Genomic DNA, 22,115 nt, shown 5'->3' with positions numbered 1-22,115 from the left:
AAGTGCCTAGTGATTCCCATACATGAAGTTTAGTTCATTTACTTCTAGGGCAGACTGTCCAAATAAATTAATTCCCTCAGAAAAGACAAGAAACACAGATTCCAATCAGCTTTGGAAAGCAGTCACTCCTGTGGCCCCCGTGCGCTTTTCCTGAAATTGGCACTTGGAAATGGGTCCAGGACAGTAGTCAGCCTGCTTCAGAAACAGACTCGTCACAGTCTGCTCAGAATTAGGCACAGGTTGAAAAGGGGTCAGAAGGAATCTAGTCTGAAGGTCGTAGCTCTTATTCCTGTCTTAGAAATATCGTAAGCTCTTTCCCTCCCTGTCCTCCTCCTCCTCTTCCTTCTCTTCCTCCTTTCCCTCCTCCTCCTCTTTTTCCTTCCTTCTTTCTTTCTTTCTTTCTTTCTTTCTTTCTTTCTTTCTTTCTTTCTTTCTTTCTTTCTTTCCTCCTTTCTTTTTTTGTGTATGCTGGCAATTGAACACAGGAGCATTCTACCTCTAAACTACATCCGCAATCCTTTTTTATTTTTTATTTCAAATCAGCATCTCACTAAGTTGCTTAGAGTCTTGATAAATTGCTGAGGCCAGCCTCAAAACTTCAGTCCTCCTGTCCCGAGACTATAAGTATGTGCCAACAGGTTCCTCTTATGCTCTTTTATTTATGTTCAAAAGCAAACGAAACCCATCCATTCTTCTCTCACAGTATCACACACAGAATTCAAATCTTTTTGATGTATCCTTAAATTGTATACTATAAGAGCACTTAGTAAACAGGGGTAACGGGACAACAGAAAACGGACTCTCCAAGCCAAGAAAGGAAGTTAGAAATACATTCTAAAAGTTCACAAAATGAAGGTCTCTTGTGCATTCTGCGTAAAACATAAATGAAGCACAGAAAATCAGTAATAGCAAAGGAAATATATTCCCGTCTGATCCCCTGAGTGACCTGCATAGAGTTTACGGCTTTTTAATACTTTATAAAATGAAGGGTTAACATCAGGACAGGGAAAGACTGAAGGCACTGTCACATTTACCACGGCAATCTGCTCTGGTTGGGTAAATTTTAGCTACCACAACAGTGAAGACAAGAGATTCATAAAAGGCATTGAGAACATAAGAGAAGGTATTCAAAGCCTTACACGGATGTGATTAATTTTCTATATTCCATGATATGTTTACGACTAAACAAATTGATAAGAAGATGGAAGAAAGAGGCAGGAGAAAGGAGAGTAAGAAAGAAAATGTATCACATTGTTTCTTCAAAGAGCAGCATTTGATTTTAAAACAGTCGCCTTACCCTTTCTCTGCTTTTTTTTCCCAGTGTTCAATGCACGTGACACTGATTTTCTGTATTTTCGTAAAAGATTTTAATACACTGCTAAAATGACGTATACCAATTAGTTAAGTCTTGCCAATGACGAAAATCCAAACTTAAGGTGAAATGAAAACAGAAGCATTCCTTGTCTGAAATTGTACTCATTTTAGAATGAGTGCTGCTCCTGGCCTAGAAGTGAAACATTACAGCCCATAAATTCCACAACATATTAATATCCTTTGGGAACTGAGAGCCTCATGAGTTGGAGAAAGTCTTGTATAAATTTGCTCAAAATCCATAAATCTTACATGGACGATGTCAAAATATTTTTTTCTAAATCTTCAGAATGAAGTTAAACTACACATATGCTTAAAAACGTTACTGCTCCACTTTTGGATCAAAAACACACAGACACAGAAACACACACACACACACACACACACACACACACACACACAAAGACAAATTTCCCCGTAGAATATTATCTAGTTCACTTATAAGCTAAAGCCTGTAATGGAAAAAAAAAAATCAAGTGATAAAAATTTTAACTAAATTGATTTTTCTTTGGAAGTGCCCCCTGGGACAGATCTGATTTTGTAACCCATGTATTTTCTCTCCTGGGGATTTTTCTTCCTAAATACATGATCATGACCTTGACTTCATGCAATTTTCACTGCTATTTTATGCGTTTTCTAATTTTTCCTAACTTTCTTAGTCTTTGCATTTTCTTTCTGATTTCTTTCATTTTATTAATCAAGGTGCTATCATTTTTGGATATTTATTACCTCTCAATTGATTTATTATAATTCTCCTTCATATAATAATAATTATAATAATTATAAATGTAAATATAATAATAATAATAATTATTATTATTATTTTAGTGTTGAGGATGGAACCCATGGGCATTCTACCTCTGAGCTATACCCCCAGCTCTATTTTATTTGATTCTGAATCAGGGTTTCACTAAGTTGCAGAGGGCCTCACTAAGTGGGTGAGGCTATCAGCCTGTGATCTTTGTGTCTCAGCCCCCCAAGTACTGGGATTACAGGAATATGCCGTCACACCTGGCTTTATTTTTTATTTTGAAACAGGGTCTTAATAGGTTGTTGAGGCTGACCTCAAACCTTCTACCTCAGGCTCCCAAGTACTGGGGTTACAGAAGCATGCCACCACACCTGGCTCTGTTTACAATATGTGTCACTGTGACAATACAACTATAATTCACATTATGATATCACCAATGGTGGGACTTGTGTAAATGCTGTAAAATATAGGAAAACAGGTACATAACGCACAGCTAAGAGCATTAGAGAACAGTAGCTGCAAAGCGAGCTGACACGGGTCTTTCTCTCCCTTTCTCCCTCCCCCTCCCATCCTTCCTCCTTTCTTCCTTCCTCTCTCTCTCTCCCTCTCTCTCTCTCTCTCTCTCTCTCTCTCTCTCTCTCTCTCGTCCCTCCCTCTCATTCTGAGCTGTTACATTCAGGGAAACATATAAAAACACTACAGGCTGAAAGAGCTTAGAGTATAACAATCCTCTTTTAAAACAATAATCTTTGAAAAAGATTATTGTTACGTCTTATCTTTGAAAAATGAAACCAAGTAAAAATTCTGTAAAATCGTATTAGAATAAATGCCTGATTCTGTCAAAATGAGGGATTAAGGGTAACAGGAACGAAATGATAGCCTGCTTCTAATCTCGGTGACTGGAAATCGTATGCATGTGTACGTGTAAGCAATAAGCGTGGATTTATAGCTACAACAAGACCTCAAGCAAATCTTTGGGATAATCCATCCTTTTATTTCTTTTGTGTTTATGTACTACTTTTGTAAGAGTTTACCTATATATTTAACATCTATAGTAATTAAGACCTCTTTATGCCTTAACTTTTATCTTTTCATTAGCTTCCTATTTAGTTATATTTTCCTCTATTTATAAATGCATTTAAATTATTTTGGAAAAATAAGATGTCTCTAGTTCTGCAAATAAGTAACAGAAATGATATTGGCAAAAATATAAAACCAAATATGAAACTGAAATATTATTGCTAAGTTCTTACATGGTTAAGACACTTAGATTTTTAACTACAGAAAATATTTAGTTAGGTTTTCTTAAAGAATATATACATAGTAACTATGAAACATCAAAAATAAGGTTGATGGAGCAGTTAAAGTTCTAAGGGCACAGAAGAGAGTGTCTTCATGCCAGCTCATTCCCTCCTCTCCAGAATAGAGTTTTGTGTTCACAAAGACATAACCGGGGACAATCACAATGAATGTTTACTACCTATAAAATTCATCAAGTTTTCTGAACTTGGAATATAAATCTTACACAGGGCTGGGGGGACCTCAGTGAGGGAGTACTTGCCTCAGATGCTCAGGACCCTGGGTTTGACCCCCAGCCCCGCAGAAACAAAAACAGAAACCTCAGGAACCCTCTTCAGTTGGTAATATGTAACATTATGTAAGACATATGTATATGTATATGTCTGTATGTAATTACACATATAATATCACCAGAGCCAGGCATGGGGCTCATGCTTATAACCCCAGTATTTGGGAGGCTGAGACAGGAGCATCACAAGTTCAAAGCCAATTGTAGCAACTTAGTGAGGTTCTAAGCAACTTAATAAGACTCTGCTTATAAGGCTGGGGGTGTAACTGAGGTAAAATGCCCTAGGGTTCAATCCCCAATACAAAAAAAAAAAGTAACAGAAAGAAAGAAGAAAGGAAATCACATTGTGATCCCATACTATGTGACCTAAAGGACAAATACCTATCTTATGATTATTATGAAGACACAAGATGATGCTTATAAAGTACATGGACATAGCTAAGTAGAGCCTTGAATTTAATTTTAGTTTGTTTTATTAGAATTAATAAACTGTGCCACATCCTTAAGTGGTAGAAAGAAAAAAAATGAAAATACCAAGGACTAGTTTTGCAGGGTATTTCAATCTGTATTGATACTTAGCATTGCCTATATTATATATATATATATATATATATATATATATATATATGAAAATCTGTATTGATACTTAGCATTGCCTATATTGATATATATATATGAAAATCTGTATTGATACTCAGATTGCCTATATTGATACTAAGTATCAATACAGGCAAAATATAGCTTAGACTGTGCCTCTCACAGGGATAGCATCAGTTAACCAGCGTGGGGAGAATAGTATAAGATTATGTTCATCACATCAGCTGGCCCTTGGGGCCTTGGAATGTCAAGTCTCTAGAAATGTAAATCTCTGTGCACTGAATGTTGAGTGGAAGGTCCAGTTTGATGTAGAATGCCACCTTGAAGGGTTCATGTGGACATAATCAAGCACCGAGGGCTGCAGTCTCATCGGTGTCTAAATGCACTGGGTGGTCACCTAGGCACGTAGCTGTGAGTAGAGAAGGTGGGTCCCTGGTGACGTGGCTTTAGAGAGCATTTGTGCCTTAGGTTACCCATGACGTTCTCTTTCTCCCAGGCTCCATGATGTGAGCAAAGAGCTTTGCGCTCTCCCTTTCTCTGCTTCCCACTGCCATGGGCTCCGCAGACCCTGGCCTTGCATGGACCGAACCCTGAATTTCCAAAAGAATTTGTGAGAAAATCAATCTTCCCTCCTTTAAGTTGGGTGGTCAGTTGTTTTGAGTGATAACGGTGAGGATGTTGACTTGTTTCACCAAGTCACTTTCACATGAACACACACAAAACTTAACCAGTGGACAGGCAATTCTTCCATCACGTGTGCACTTGTAAGGGCTATGGATTCCATGTGTTGGGGAATGGGATCAGAAAACCTACAAGGGTCCTTCTGACTTTAAAACTGTGGTTTAGTAAAGTTGGTACTGCTGTGTTTGTTGAGATCTGGGGGTAGCGTTCATTGGAGCAGAATAACCTACAAATGCCTACAAAGTATCTGGCCTGAATTAAAAGCAACCCCCTGCCAGGACCATGATGGAGACCTACATTCCTTATAAGCCAGGTGGCCTTAGGCAAATTACTTAAACCCCTGTACTTCTGGTACTTCATGCATATAATTTGATCACAACAGTACTTTCTTCATAACAGTGCTGTAAAGATTGAGTAAGTTAAACATGCCAAACCCTTAGGAGACTGCCTGCTATATAGGTAGCAGCCCAATAATTATCAGATAAATGTATTGTTATTAGCAAGTACATGGGAAGGTTCCACGACTAACTTAAGACAGAACATGAATTATGTAATCAGAAATGTCAGATCTTATCCCTACTCATTAAAGAAGCTGATTCACTAAGGGTAAGTCTTTTGGGTTTGGTGGTAAATTTTAAGAAGGTTGGAAAAAATTGCTCATAAGAATTGTTAAAAATCTATGTCTAGTTTATGAAAAGCTCACCAAAATGTCCTTCTTCCTTTCTTGCTTCCTCTCTCCCCCTCTTTTCTCTTTTAACCAAATTTGCACCATTGAAAACCATGAATCAGCCAGGTGTGGTGCCGCACATTTGTAATCCCAGCATTCAGGAGGCTGAGACCGGAGGATCGTGGTTTGTGGACAGCCTCAGTTACTTAGTGAGGCCCTCTGCAACTTAGTGAGACCCTGTTTCAAAATAAAGAATAAAAGCCAGGCGTGGTGGCACATGCTTGTAATCCCCGCACTTCGGTGGCTGAGACAGGAGATTTGAAACCAGCCCTAGCTACTTAGTGAGACCTTGTTTCCAAATAAAAATATAAAATAGGTCTGGGAGTATAGCCTGGAGACAGAAAGCTCCTGGGTTCCACCCCCAGTGTAACAAAAAAAAAAAAAAAAGACTAAAAAATAGGGCAGGAGGTGTAGCTCGGAGGTCGAATGCCCCTGGGTTTCATCCTCGGACTCGCAACAAACCAAAACAAAAGACATGAATCTTAAATATACAATTCAACAAATTTTAACACACACACACACACACACACACACACACACACACACACACACACACCTATCATCCAAAATTGAAATACCTGTATCTCTCCAGAAAGTTCCCTGACCTCCTCCAGTCCTCACCAGCCCTGGCCAACATGCGGTAACCACTGTGCTGATTTCTGTCACTGTACATTAGTTTTATTTTTACATGGATTTTGTACAAATTGAATCACAGCACATGTACACTGATGGGCTTGGTTTCTTTTGCTTAGTAATGTTTTTAAGATGCAGCCGAGTCATTAGTTCATTCTGTTTTCTGCTGACTAGTTCACTACATAAAATATAAATCAACTTGTTTCTTCCTTTGGCAAAGAACATTTGGAATGTCTCCAGTTACTTAGAGTTATGAATATATTTGCCTTGAATGCTCTTGTAGGAGGTGGGTTTTTTTTTTTTGTAGTTGTGTCTTCTCTTGAATAAATACACAGAAGTAGAATTTCTGACTCAAAAGGCGAGAACTTTATAAAAAACTGCTAGACAGTTTTCCAGTGTGGTTGCACAATATTGCACTCAAATCAATGATGCCTAAGAGTTCAAGTATGCCATTTTCTTGTCAATATTACTTCTGTGTCATTAGTATTAGTTTCATGTCTCTATCACCATATTCTCATCAATAGTAGTGTTATGTAGTGTTCAGCCATCTTCATGGGGCTGAAATAATATGAAAGTATTTTAATTTATAGTATAAGCAATTTATCGTGCTCAGGCTTTGGCTTTCTTTTATTAATGATTTTCAAGATTTTTCCCCTCTCTTTGGGGCATTCTACTTCCGAGCTATACCCCCACCCCTTTTTGTTTTTATTTTTAAATTTTGAAACAGAGTCTTGCAAGCTGGCTCAGATCTGAGATCCTCCTATCTCAGCCTCTCAAGTAATGAGATGACAGATGTGTGGCACCTTACCTGCTTTTCAGAAGCTCTTCACAGTTTCTGAGTACAAACTCTTCATGTTACATGCATACTATAAACATATTCTCCTATATGTGACATGCCTTTCACTTGCTTCATGTCGTTAATGATGGAAGAGAGGTTTGTAATTTTGATGCTTACTATTATTTTAAAATCAGTCTTCTTAAGGGATATTACATTTATTAATTTTTCAAAGAGCCAACTTATGATGGGCTAATATTCTCTATTTGTCCATTTGCCATTTCATCTTTTACTCTTATTTTCATCATGTCCTCTTTCTTTAAGGTTATTTTAATTGAAAAATAGTAATAGTATACATTTAATCATTCGGGGTCTTAACTTGCTCATCTTTTAAAATTAAAATTGGAAGTTTGAATCATTAAACATATAAGCATTTAATATAAGCATTTAAAATATATAATAAATAGTAATAGTAATAGTAATAGTATACATTTAATCATTTGGGGTCTTAACTTGCTCATCTTTTAAAATTAAAATTGGAAGTTTGAATCATTAAACATATCATTTTTAATATAAGCATTTAAAATATAATGTTTTCTGAATACTTTTTAACAGATTTAATATATTTTGGGCCAATGTGTCCATTATCATTTTATTGAAATATTTTCTAATTTTCTTTATGCTTTCTTTTTTTATTTATACATCATTTGAGAGTACTGTTTAATTTTTTTCATACCGGGAGGTTTCGTAGATACTATATTTTCTTCCAGCTTCTTTAAGGTCTACCCGACAAAAGCTATAAATACTGATGATATATATATACAATGCGATGTTCTCTTCAATATTGTGAAGTAATGAAAACAAACTCGTTAACACATCGGTTACTACAAATACCTCTGATTTGGTTTTATGGTGAGAACATTTAAAATCTACTTTTTTATCAACAGATGTCATAATTTTACTGATTTCATTTGATTCTCTTGTATTCAAAGAATGCTGTCTATGACTTCAATCTTTTGAAAGTAAAGATGTTTTAGGGTCAGTCTATAGTCTATCTCAACTACTATTTCATGTATACTTGAAAAACATCTTATCTTCCATCCAGCTTTTCTCTCTGTTTGCAGTAAACATGATTTCCTACAACTTTACCGTGAAGCATTATCTTATATCATTATGCCATACCTTTTTGTGTAAATTTTATATGCAGATAATATAGTTTGGATCTGTTTTGCTTTGTTTTGTTTTGTGCTGGGGATTGAACATGCTATACACGCACCCTACCACTGACCTGCACCCCCGGCCCTGGATCTTGCTTTTGAAAAAAGTCAGTTTGATAAATCACGCACGAGTATTATTTATATTTCATATAATCACTAGTATGTTGGTCTGCCATTTTTGTTATTTGTTTTCTTTGTGGCCACATGTTATGTGATCTTTAGTTCTTTCTCTTCTGCCTTCTTGAGACTAAGCCAGTATTTCTCAGAATTCCATTCAAACCCTTCCAGTGCATTTTTAGTTCAAAGTTCTAACATTTTTTTCCTTAGTGGTTGCCAAGCATGTGTTAAAATTACGTATGGTTAAAACTTCACCCATTAGTTTAATTCATTATTGTAATTGAAATAACATTTGGTCAAAGTGGTTTACAACACTGTTATGAATTAGTATTAAATAATTAACTCCTGTCCTTACTACCCAAGATACATTTAAAATTTTCCATGGCAATTTTTTAGCACTGCAGAAGAAAGAGAAGGCAAAATTTAGTCTTAATGGAACAGCATGCTATTTAAAACTTAGCTGTTATAAAAAGACTCAACTAAATTTACCATTTAATGGATTGAACTACTATCCTTAAAGATTTCTGCTTTTTAAAAATAGAATAATTTTTTTGTCCTCCAAGATTTCCCTTTTTTCTTCTTTTTCTCTCTTTCTTCCTTTCCTTCCCTTCTCCTTCCTTTCTTTGCTTGTAGTAAACCAGCATACTTTATGAGCAGTATACACCAGCAACTCAGGCACACAGGAACAGAAGCTAATGCTGAAGTCATAGAGTGGGGAAGATGGTCACCAAGGTTGGGGGCTCCACACCCCCGGCAGGCCCTTTGCACATCAGTAGGGGGATTCCTTCCCCATTTCCTTGATGGGTTTTCTCAATTCCCAGACACCACATTCGGACTTCTCTCTTCTGGACCTGACCACATTACTTTGCCTCTTACTGCAGCCGTCTCCCCTTAATATGGGGATACTTTCCAAGACCCCTAGAAGATGCCTGAAATTGTGGACAGTACCAAACCCTTATATAGTATGCTTTTCTTGTATACCTGAAAAAAATGCTAGAAGAAGCAGAAATAGTCTAGCCTTCTCTATTTTAGAACTGCTACACATCACTACTCTTATATTCTGGGGCCACTACGAGGCCAAATAAAGATGACTTAAACACAAGTACTCTGATATTGAGATAGCTGGTCTAATAATGGGGAGGGCGGAGGAAGTAGCTAAGAGACAGAGAATGCACAGCACGTGGATGTGAGCAAGCTGTACAAAGGTGCTGCTTGTGCTGGGGGCACGGAGCAGGTCAGCCTGAGATCTCACCTAGCTACTCAGAGTGATCTGCAACTTAAAACCTAGGAGTTACCATTTAAAACCTGTGAGTTGCTCATTGGTGACTTTGTGCATTTAACATGGTTGGACCTTGGCTGATCCTCCACAACTGAAACCGTGGGTACAGGGGCTAGCCTCAGTTAAAAGTCCCTTACGTTCTCCATTCTCTCTATCCCCCTCCTCCATGCCTACTGCCCACCCATGCAGGCAGATCCATCCCTCTGCCTTCGGGCAGCTTTGAATCCTTTCTCTCCTTTATGAGTTCTTTCTCCTCAATGCCTACAATGTGGAGGAGAAGTTTTATTCCTAAAATAAAACAACATCAGCATCAAAAAATCTCTTCTTCCCTTTTTATCAGGTTTCTTAGTAGTCTGTCTTTCTTCACATGAATTTCCTTACAGTTCACAGACTTCTCAAACTCTGCCTGTGGACTGTACAACGGCAAATTGTAGAACTATTCAGTCAAAGTCAACCCCCTGAATAAGCAGTATTCATATCCCCGAATCTAATGGCCACTTTTGTTGTTGATTGTTTACTCGTCTATAGCACTGAGGTGTTTACTACTTCCTGAAAACCTTCTTTAATTTCTGTGACACCTTACACAAAGGTTTCTTACTGTCGCTTTTCTCACCGTCTCCTTTAGTTTCCTTCACAAAATGTCAAATGCTATATTCCCTCTTCAATCCCTGATTTTCTCAGTTTTGTGCTATCTTTCTGAAACCCCATTAATCTTTATAAATTCTATGATTTTTTTTTTTTTTTTGGTGGTACTGGGGTTCCTGGAAGCCCTTCTACCTCCGGGCTACACTCCCAGACCTATTTTATATTTTTATTTGGAAACAGGGTCTCCTAAGCCAGAGCAAGCGGCTGGCTTCGAACCTGCGCGATCCTCCTGTCTCTGCCTCCCAAGCGCGGGGATTACAAGCGTGCGCCACCACGCCCGGCATAAATTCTATGATTTTTATGTGATAATGTCTAAACATAAAACTTATGCTAGTCTTTCCCAAGGAAACTTCCAATATAGACTGACATCAAACTTGCCATCCTCCTGCATCCGCCTCGCGTACTGGGATTACAGGTATACATCACCATGCCCAGTACAAAATGCCTTCTTTACATGCAGACTAAGATAATCTCCTACTGCTACAAATTAAAACCTTGTTTTAGGGAAGCCATGTGGTGAAAGCCAATTAATAGCAAGAGGAACTAATTTGAGGAGTTCACAGAAAGAAGTCAAGAATTCAGTTAACTCTTAATGTTCAAAGTGCAGCCTGGGGTGGCACCACGTTATCCGTGAGCCTGTAAGAAATGCATTGAGATACTTTGCGCTCCACTGCAGAGATACTGTATTGAAATACACCTATTTCTGTGGCACTGGGGATTGAACTCAGAGGCACTCTACTTATGAGCTAGACCCTCAGCCTTTTTTTGAAACAGGGTCTCACTAAACTGCTGAGGGTCTGACTAATTTGCTGAGGCTGGCCTCAAACTCCTTTCTTAGCCTCCCAAGTACTGGGATTACAGGCCTGTGATACTACACCCTGATAATACCTTTTGAAAAGACTCTAACAAATGATTGTGATATTCCTATCATTTTATGAAGCACTAATTAACTCACCATTTCATTCTACATTGGACTCACTTGGAATTTAAAAAATATTGACTCCTGGAACCCAGCCCTAGTCGTTAAGATTTAATTGATACATGACAATGTGAGTTTCAAATGTCGTTTCAAATGTTTAGCTCTTTGAAATAAATCCTTGAAGATTTTTAATCTCTGACTTAAATTAATCATGTTCTGCGAATGTAGTAATTTTAGCCTCTCTTTGATGAAGACCCAAACTCCTGAATCAAACAAACAAACAAAAAAAAGGTGGGTTTTCCGAGTCATTGTGTAGTAAAAGTCCCATCCATAAGTAGAGAGGAATACAGTAGCACCTGAATTATACATCATGCTTTTCTGGACTGCTGATACTTTAAACATTAGCAATTAAGAATTTATGTTCATAGTTCGGGCGTGGTGACGCACGCTTGTAATCCCAGTATTCGGGAGGCTGAGACCGGAAGATCGCGGTTCCCTGACAGCTACTTAGTGAGGCCCTCCGCAATTTAGTGAGACCCTCTTTCAAAGTAAAGAATAAAAAAAAGAGAGCTGAGGGTGTAGCTCGGAGATAGAATGCCCCTGGGCTCCATCCCCAGTACTGCAAAAAAAAAAAAAAAAAAATTATGTCATACATTCTTAAAATAGAAACTTAATCAAAGGGACTAGCCTTTAAGGCAGTCAACAGAGAATAATTTGGTGCTCTGATGAATTGTAAACAGATTTAAATAAATTATAGATTTAAACAAATCTATAAATAGATTTATTTATTTTGTGGTACTGGGAATTTAACCCAGAGACATTCTATCTCCGAGCTAAACCCCCAGCCCTATTTTCTTTTCATTTGGGAACAGGGTTTTGCTAGGTTGATAAGTGTCTCACTACTTGCTGAGACTGTCCTCAAACCTCCGATCCTCCTGTTTTGGCCTCTCAGGTACCAGGATCATAAGTGTGCACCACCACACCTGACCTGTAAACAGATTTTTTTTAAACAATGAAATCTATTTAGGATTTCTTTTAGCTTGAAATAAGTTTAACATCTGCAGTCTAGCAGAATGATACAATCCAATTTCCTAAATTGAGTGGAATCTGGTTGAAAAACTTACCTCTCAATTAAAAGCCCTTGCCACTGATTCAGTTTGCAAACCTCCTCTCAGCCCTGGACATAACTTAATTCAGCTGGTATCTTGAAGACATTTATATTTCTAATCAGGTGGTAAGTGCTGTTTGAAAGCAACCTATTTAAATGTCAAAGATGACATCCAATAATTGTATCTGGAAAGCTCTCCCTAGGATTTTAACACCCAAAGAAGATGTTGCTTGAAATGCATTTATTTATTTATTTATTTATTTATTTATTTATTTATATTGTTTTGGTAGTACTGGGGTTCCTGGAAGCCCTTCTACCTCCGGGCTACACTCCCAGACCTATTTTACAGTTTTTTATTTGGAAACAGGGTCTCTTAAGCCAGCGAGGCTGGCTCCGAACCAGCGCGATCCTCCTTTCTCCGCCTCCCAAGCGTGGGGATTACAAGCTTGTGCCACCACGCCCGGCGCTGAAAATATATTTAACCATTATCCAAGTGTGTAGTGTATTTTAAGAATATAGTCTAGGTACCCCTTCCTTAATTTTTTTGAGTGTACTGGAAATTGAAACCAGGAGCATTCTACATCTGAGCTACACTCCCAGCTCTAGATTTTACTCTTTACTTTGAAACTGTGTCTCGCTAAGTTGCGGAGGCTGGCCCGGAACCTTAGACCCTCCCGTCTCAGCCTCCTAAGTACTGGGATTTCAAGCATGTGCCACCACACTCAGCTTAAATCTGGACTGTTAGAAAAAACAAAAGGCTAAAAGAAATTTAAATTAGATGTCTAACATAAACTACAGGGTAGACCTGTGTTTTGAAAACCATAGACCAGTCACTCTGACCCTTCCCTAGTAGGTGGGAGAACGGAGGCCTTGTGACTTTCACAGAAAGGATAAAATGGGAGCAGCGCACTGGTACACAGGTAAAGGCGATTTCATTTTCAGGCACAAGGCATCAGCTGTTATGGAAAAGTGAAAGGGGAGCGGGTGAGTAAAGCAGCTCATCGTGACATTTCCAGGTGCAGCATGATTCTAGAGGCCTACGCCGTAAGGAGAAACAACACTATCAGGTCAGTAAGGATTTGGAGTCTGCAGAAAGATGAAATACATTCCCTTCCCGCTCTGGCCCATAGCCCCTCGGGAACCTGACTTTTTGGACCGCCACTTCCTTATCTATAAAATAAAAATACTAGGAGAACTAACTCAGGGATGTTATAAATTAAATGAGTCAATATGGGTTCTGTGTTCAGAATAGCACGTAGGACATGTGAACAGTCAATGTTCTTCTCTCCCTCCCCCCGTTCTGTTGTTTATATAAATAAGAAACGGGTATATTGTTTGTATTAGAATTATGTTTTGCTCTACACTTTTTGAGTGTGTGTGTGTGCTGGGGATGGAACTCAGGTTCATTTAGCCTCTGAACTGCACCCTGGCTTTATTTTTTATTTAGTTTGTTTTTATTTGGAAATAGGATCTCGTTGGAACCTCACTCGATTGCTGAGGCTGGCTTAGACCCTGCAATCCTCCTGTCTCTGCCTCCCAAGGACTGTGATGACAGTCCACTGTGCCAGTCCACCTGGCTTACTCTAAACTTAATACTGTAAACATGCAACCAGAAATACTCCAACTGGAGAGAAAATGCTGTCTGCAGACGGGCTCCCTGAGCTGCTGCATTCAGCCATTTCCAGTGGTCAGGAAGGCCAGATGCTCTCACCTCGTGGCTTGCACTCACTGCCATTCTATTTCTTTCTTTCTTTCTTTTTATTTCTTTTTTAATTTTTTAAAATAATTTTTTGTGGTGTTAGGGATTGAACCCAGGGGCATTTTACCTCTGAACTGCACCCCAGACCAATTTTTTATTCTGTATTTGGAAACAGGGCCTCACTAAGTTGCAAAGGGCCTCACTAAGTAGCTGAGGCTGGCCACGAACCAGGATCCTCCTGTCTCAGACTCCCAAATGCTGGGATTGCAAGCATGTGCCACCATGCCCGGCAAGTGTCTCAAGAGTTCATGACTTCTACTCAACAATGTAGGCTAGTCAAACTTCTCCAGTTAAACAATGAGCCTGAAATAGCTGAACGCTCTATCCAGGCTTCATCTACTTGAGTCAGGAGACTCAAATGCACAACTGAAGATTCATCCAGGGTGACTTAGAGGATTGTCACTCAGCCTAGGTCCTCTGCGTGGGAAAGAAACCCCATTCTGTGACTTTGGTCTCGCTCTTGCTCAGAAGTTTATGTCATATCAAAGATGAAGAAAAATCTTCTGGAAAGTGAATGCATAATTATATCAGCTGTGGATTCCACTAAGAAAATCAACTACATTTACTCACAGAAATAGTCTTAGTAAGACTTAAGAGCTGAGATTATTCAAGATCTAAAGAAGATTATGTATGGAGAGGGATATTGACTGTTTGGAAAATATGTTACCTTCTGTTCCAGAGTACAGATCTCTAAATTAAAATACTCTTAAAGGCAGCCACTTAATTACAAAGAAAACTAACGTGTTTATTTGCGACAGTATATAGTAGTATCCTAAAGTTTATTAGCTTGCATATTTTATTAAAAGAACATTCTCAATAAAATGTTAGAAAATGTTTAAATTAGGCATAGTTATTCATTATTACCAAAATATTGGAAAAATGTTAAGTTGAATGTTAAGCTGAAGGGAAGGGCAATTCTGAATTTCATTTTCAACATGTTAAGGAACTATTGAAGCTATATTTAAATTAGCAATCCTTTCTGCGCCTCCATATCCCATCAAGCAAAAAGCACTGGCAGCGTACTATTTTAATAAGGATGCTATGAAAACAAAGTGTGATTTTCTTTGCATTCCTTCTCGGCTTCGTGTTGCTGGGAACGAAACCCAAGGCCTCAGGCATGCTAGGCAAGCACACTACAACCGCCAAGTACTCTCTCTGAAAAACATTTATCTTAGTAATGTGCAGGCCAGCCTGTTCTAGCAGCATTTGAGCATTTTATAAAAATGCTTTAAAAGCAATCCCAGATATAAAAGTCTGGTCTTACGGTGATCTTTTGAAATTCTCATGGATGCCTGCAGCACCTCGAGTCTGTAAATATCATCTGGAAATTCAAGAGTTGACTGCCTTAGACACCAAAACCCGACATTTTTTAATCTTGATTTCTTAGCATCATAAAATCTGTCTAATATATTGCTTTAAGAAAATCCTCAGTTTTATGGTTATATGACACTTTAAACAAAACTAAGGATTTTGTTGGAGATAATGGGTAACATTTAGAAAACCATTTACCAAAGTGTAATCCGCAAAATAGTAGGTCTATGAGAGGCTACTCGGTAAAATGTTTTTATGAACAAATAGTGGAGAAATGCCAGTTAGAAACTCTTTCCAGCCATCTTGGAGATTCTCTAAAATGCACACTCTGCTGGCAGGGAGTTTGTCTGACTGAGCCCGCGCACTGCTCCGGCCTCAGGTCTGCAGCAGCGCCGTACAGTTAGCAGGCGCTCGGCAGAAATGAAGGTAGGAGAGAATGCGAGGTGTCTGGGCCGTTCTCCAGCAAAAAAAGGTGTTTCATTTCTTTTTCACTCAGAGAATCTCTATGGATTTGATCACTGGAATCCTTTGCTGTTTTTTTTTTTTTTGTTGTTAGCATTATAGAACATTTTAAGTGGAAGGAAAGAAGGAAGGATGGATACATGTAACTTCCACCTATATTAAAAATTATGGCAGAAGCAGAAGCTTTCAATTGCGCCCCCTCATAACCGCCTCCTCCTCCGTCAGAGTGACATCGCCCGACAGTAGAGTTCAGGATCACATGTTACTAACAGTCTGCTTCGGAAATACCGAATTGGGCGATTGTTAAAGTCTGTTCAGGCAGTGAGATCTGAATTCTTTTCTAGGTAGTATACATTTTATCAGTGCTCCTCTGTAAAAAATATCCACCTGAATGAGTATAATAATGAATAAGAAGTGAATAAAATAAAAGATACAAGAAAATGGAAAGTTGATAAAATGATATTTATATAGAGTCTGAGATGCTTTCCTTTCAGATAGACTTATATAAATTCTAATAATAATGCCGGGCATGGTAGTGAGTGTCTATAATCCCGTGGGATGCTGAGATGAGATGGCCAGCACATGGTAACTTAGAGACCCTCAAGTTAATATAAAATAAAAATATAAAAGGGCTGGAGGAATAGCTCAGAAAATGCCCTTGGGTTCAATTCCCAGTAGCACCCTCCCCCCACATACACAAAATAAAGAAGAGAAAAATAAAATATTTCTCTCTCTCTCTCTCTCTCTCTCTACACACACACACACACACACACACACACACACACACACACAGGCAGAAATAACCATATTTCTGAAAGAATATAAATATGGTTATTAAAACAGACTAAGACTTGGCGTGGTGGCAGATGCCTATAATTCCAATACTTGGGGGGCTGAGATAGGAGGCTTGTGGGTTCAAGGTCAGCCTCAGCAACTTAGTGAAACCCAGTTTCAAAATAAAAAAGTAAAATCAGGCTGGGGTATAGCTTAGAGGTAGAATACCACTGAGTTTAATCCTCAGTAAAACACACACACACACCCCCCCCCCAAACCAAAACCCCAAACAAAGAAAGAACAGAGAAACAGAGGAATTAGGAACTATTCTTTACAATTATAAGAATAAATACCCTCAAGAGTGTGTGTGTGTGTGTGTGTGTGTGTGTGTGTGTGTACATAGGTAGGATTTTAACTTAAGAAACCATGTGGTGTTGCAAAAGTAAAACCTGCCTACATTATAGTCACAATGTGGCTACATGTACAAATGAAATACTGTCAAGAAGAGGAGACTGCTTCCTGGGCCAAATACGCAATCAGTAGTGAAATCTCTTATCAATATCTAGCATAGTCCAAGGGAGGGGCACACATAAGCTAAGACAGTTTAATAGGGAAATAGATATTATTTAAAACATAGTCAGATGTTTACAGTATTGCTTTGGTAGAACACTTTTTCCTCAAGAGGTTTTTAAGTTGCCTCAGAAAAACTTTAAGCATATTTCTAACAAGATGTTCTTTCAAATATTTATAATTTTTGACTTTGCTTTGTAGAACACGTGAGAAGATCTAGCACAATATTAATTCCAGGCTCCCTGTTCTCTATCTTCATTTTATGCACGAAGAGTGTTGACCAGCTTGGTGAAAACCTTGAACTTAAGACACACAGCTATGTAGATAAACACACGCACAACTAAAACAAGAATAAGAGCAAGAAGAAAAGCATGATGTTTGGATACATTTTTCATTTTATAATTGGGAATTGGTGTCAGGTAATTTAATGGGCAAACACAAAAATTAGGGTTTAATTTCACTTTTCCAGTCAACCTACTAATTCTTCCCATGTTAAATACCAACAGGAATGAATATAACCTTACTCTATCTTTAGAAGCCCATATATCCTTTCTCATACTAAATGAATGAAATAAATTAGTATCTAAAAATATAAGAGAAAAGTGTCCTTACCTCCGTTATCTTTTAGATGCAGTGCTATTTTGGTGTCATCTGAAAGAGAAATTCAGTTATCACAACAGAAACATATTTTAAAGCTGTCAGTAATTGTCTACGAATTGCTTTAACTGTACCATAGCTACATTTTGAATAATTTGTTGAGATAATTTCTAGTTCGGTGAGGGCAAGATCTAGCATTTTACATGATGTAGTTCTAAGATATCTTAGAGATAGTAAAACTAAGCCTTTATAGTTTTAACCTCTGTCATTCATTTTGAAAATTGAGATCAAGAAAATCCCAAATTAATTGAAATAGTCATGATTTAGCAGCATTTACAAATCTAACATAAAAAAGTCAAATGGAGTTCAACTGCTAGCAAATATGACCAGAATCGTTCACAGTAAGGTCTTGTACTGAATGAACAAACTGTAGGTTATACCTTTTCATTTCAGTGTCTATATTTCATTCTAAAGGGTAGGGCTTAAAAATCACAGAAATATTTTTATGAGCATTAATATAACAACTCCCAAATAATTTAAATTTAAATATAATGTTGCTTCTAAAAGCAAGTGAATGATCTTGCCCTATACCTTGCTTTATTCCAGTTACCTCAAAATATCTAATTAAATTTCAGTGAGAAGCAGAGCTGGCAGATTTAATTATGTATTCAAAAGAAAGCAAGGCTTTTGACAATATACATGTAAAATTTTTTCCTTCAGAACTTTTCACGGCCAACTCTTCTCATATTTCTAACACTTTATTGACTATATTCAGGAAATAGTAGCATTTTATCTGAGTCAGATTAGCTACTGTTCATAATCTGAACTAGATGGATATTTTATATACATTTTATTTCTCCATCTGAGGCTGCCATATTGAATTGGTGACGCTAAAATTTAGCCACCTGAAAAGAAGTCTTGATTTTTTTTTTCTAGAGTGGACAAGAAGCCAGCTTGCAGGTACCGGTTAAGCCTGAATAAAAGGTATGGTTATATTACGAGAATCACTGACTATATTTTCAGTCCATTATAGTTTTGCCTTTTTCCCTTTTAGAAATCCAGTGTGCCAGGGACGGGCTCTCTCTTCAGAGAGCAGGAGGTGCTAGGGTATGTGCCAGCGTGGTTGCCCCTCCATTAGAGACGGTCTCGGCCTTCCAGGCACCTTCTGTGGGCAGGCTGGTGGGTGGCTGGGCCGTCACTCCTCTTCGGGTGGTGGTGAGGACTCTGAACTGCGTGGTGGTCACGTGTAAGGTCGTGGTGGTTTGAGAAGACGTTTCCATTGGCTCTGAGTTCTCACACATCTTCTCTTTTGACTAGAGAGAGACACAAAAAGGAAACATATCGTGTGATCACACATGTACTTTTAAAAACCGCATTGAAGAAGCTGGGCTGTAAAGTACAAAAGACTTTAATGCAATTTTTATCACTATATTTACAGTTTTTGCTAACTTACAAAGTTTAAAAAATGGGAGAAGAAAAGTGGATTTAGTATACAATGTCCATTGTGGATATTCAGATTTCATCATTTTTAGGTATTAACCTTTTGCTACTATTTATCTTGCATTAAATTATATATTAATATATTTATAAAAGATATGATGTCAAAACCAGGTGTGGTAGTGCATGCCTATAATACCTGAGGCTGAGACAGGAGGGTTGAAGGTTCAAGGTCAGCCTCTACAACCTAGCAGGAAGCTGAGCAGTTTAGAGACACTGTTTCAAAAAATTAAAAAAATAAGTAAGTAACAAAGGGCTGGGGTATAGTTCCTAGGTACAAAGTCATGGCTTCAATCCCCAGTGCTACACACACACACACACACACACACACACACAATGTTAAGAAGAAAGTTAAAATTAGAAGAAAATCATGTGCATAGAAATCAGGTTTCAAACACATTCAGGTACGTGAAGCAAGAATACATTCTCTACATATCAAACCGGCAGTGCTAAATCCTAAACATAGGCTCATTACTCCGGGCTATTTTGCTATCTTAAAGTTAATCTGCTCCTGATTCAATGCATATTTAAAATTTTGTTTTATTTTATAAAATATCCCAAACCACACATATAAAAGATGCAACTAAGCCGGGCGTGGTGGCGCACGCTTGTAGTCCCCGCGCTTGGGAGGCAGAGACAGGAAGATCGCGCAGGTTCAAAGCCAGCCACGCGCGCTGGCTTAGGAGACCCTGTTTCCAAATAAAAATGTAAAAATAGGTCTGGAAGTGTAGCCCGGAGGTAGAAGGGCTTCCAGGAACCCCAGTACCACCAAAAAAAGAAGATATTAGGAAAAGACACATTTCCATTTTTTTTTATTTATAGCCTACAAAAATGAATCCCATAATCTTTACTAGTAACAATCTCCAGCCCACTAACTTTTATCATTCAGAGGGTGGTGTTCTGACCCATTTCTTTGTGCTCCAAAGGGCTCCATCTTTCTGGTAAGCCTTGCAGAGAAAATAACTGATCTGCACGTGGGTGGTGCTCATCCTATATTTTAAAATTATTAGGTAAGGCCGGGCGTGGCGGCGCACGCTTGTAATCCCTGCGCTTGGGAGGCTGAGACAGGAGGATCGCGCGGGTTTGAAGCCAGCCTCAGCTACTTAGTGATGCTCTCAGCAACCTAGTGAGACCCTGTTTCCAAATAAAATATACAAAAGGTCTGGGAGTATAGCCCGGAGGTAGAAAGCCTCCGGGTTCCACCCCCATACCACCCCCCCAAAAAAAAAATTAGGTAAATACCTTTGTTAAATTCTCTTGTTATTAGTGAAGTACTGTGCACATCTCCTCTAGATAATGAGTTCCTGATGCAACTTTCTTTTCACTAACTGGATGTGAAGCTGGTTTATTCTCTAGGTAAGTCCTACCTTTAGGGGCCAATGAACAGCCCAAACTAGTCCCCCATCTTCTTAGCTCCAAAGATATAATCATCACCTCTCTGACTCTACTTTCATCACCACAGCGCCCTGGATCATATCTTCAGTTAGATCTGCAGTCATTAACTCAGTTATCCTATTTCAGTCTATCTGTGCACAGGTGAATTCAAATTCTTCTTACCTTCTGACTACTTAGTTACTGACGCTGGTTTAAAGCTTGTACTCCTCCTGTCCCAGCCTCCAAAATACTGGGATTACAAGCATGTGCCACCACATCCAGCAATATTTTAACTATTTCACAAGCCCACACACAATATTTTTCATTCTTAGTTTCTTTTATCTTGCTGTCACTTTTCCCCCATACCTTTTCAGAAAATCTCCAGTAATGTAGATAGTAAAATATTTGCCTTTTCCATTCCTGCCCCCAAGCCAGACATAGCTGAAAAGTAATCACCCAGCTTCTCTAGGCCGAGCGCCACAAAATAATCCATACCCTTGGCTGGGCATCCATACTGCAGGTCATCTCTGCTCTATTTGTTAATCATTATTATCAGTTTCTGTGCTCTTTACTCTATTCAAAACTACAACTCTGTAAAAAAAAAAATCTTCTAGATCTTTTGTTTCTTTGATTACAAAGATGTGTTGGCATGAATTCTTGAAATTTCTTTCTGAATTGGCACACTGGCCCAAGCTGCTCTTCTTTCTGTTACAGTGGACAGAGACCCCCTCCTTCCAGTGATTCTTCAACCTGTGCTTTGGCTCAACTCAGCCCACGTTTTCAGGAATTGGGAACTTGCTCATTGGATCACAGCTTTTTCCTTTAACATTTGTTCTTTCTTATCCCATAATGCTTTGTTACTCTTAGTTCTTCATACTCAAGAATGCTCACTCTTCTGTGGCACACTCCTTCATCTTCCTCAGAATGTATGTTGACATTACAGCATCCTCCTCTCCTTCCATTCCTACTCAGACTTCCAGAGAGCTTAGTATGCCCTGGTCTTCACAGACTCCCAGCTTTCTCACCGATGGCAATCTCGTTATTACCCAGTCCATCTTAGTTAAAATTTCTCATAATGTTCCTGTGTATCTCCTTAGCTTCTAAATCTGCTCTGGAATACTCACCAACATTTAGAACAGATGGACACTCTTGGTTCTCTTGCAATTCTGTGTTTCAACCATCCTTTTCATACCGATGGTTCTTATGGGTCTTTCTTTTTTAATACTTTTATATTGGTGCACATTGTAATTACACATTGTAAGGAAGTTCAGAGAGATAAAAACACGCATGAACACAGCATGTTCTTTCTTGACATGTGTTTCTATGTGTTCTCACCAGCGATCTCCTCCACACCCATGGTTTC

At 38.4% G+C, this 22,115-nt stretch overlaps 1 protein-coding gene across 1 annotated transcript in view; it reads right to left on the bottom strand.

Annotated features, from left to right (window-relative positions):
* PLXDC2 (plexin domain containing 2) overlaps positions 1-22,115 on the bottom strand; it is a gene marked incomplete at both ends in the record, with an annotated part of 432,850 nt that overhangs the window by 26,245 nt on the left and 384,490 nt on the right. Inside the window, 2 exons of the mRNA XM_080716877.1 lie at positions 17,897-17,935; positions 19,044-19,194. Of these exons, the coding sequence (XP_080573003.1) occupies positions 17,897-17,935; positions 19,044-19,194 (190 nt within the window). The remainder of the gene's footprint in view (positions 1-17,896; positions 17,936-19,043; positions 19,195-22,115) is intronic.

This window comes from Muscardinus avellanarius, assembly GCF_963383645.1.
Source record: "Muscardinus avellanarius genome assembly, chromosome: 20".
In the NCBI taxonomy this organism is placed as follows: Eukaryota; Metazoa; Chordata; class Mammalia; order Rodentia; family Gliridae; genus Muscardinus; species Muscardinus avellanarius.
The sequence above is the reverse complement of the archived record's forward strand: the minus strand, read 5'-3'. Positions and strand labels throughout refer to the sequence as shown.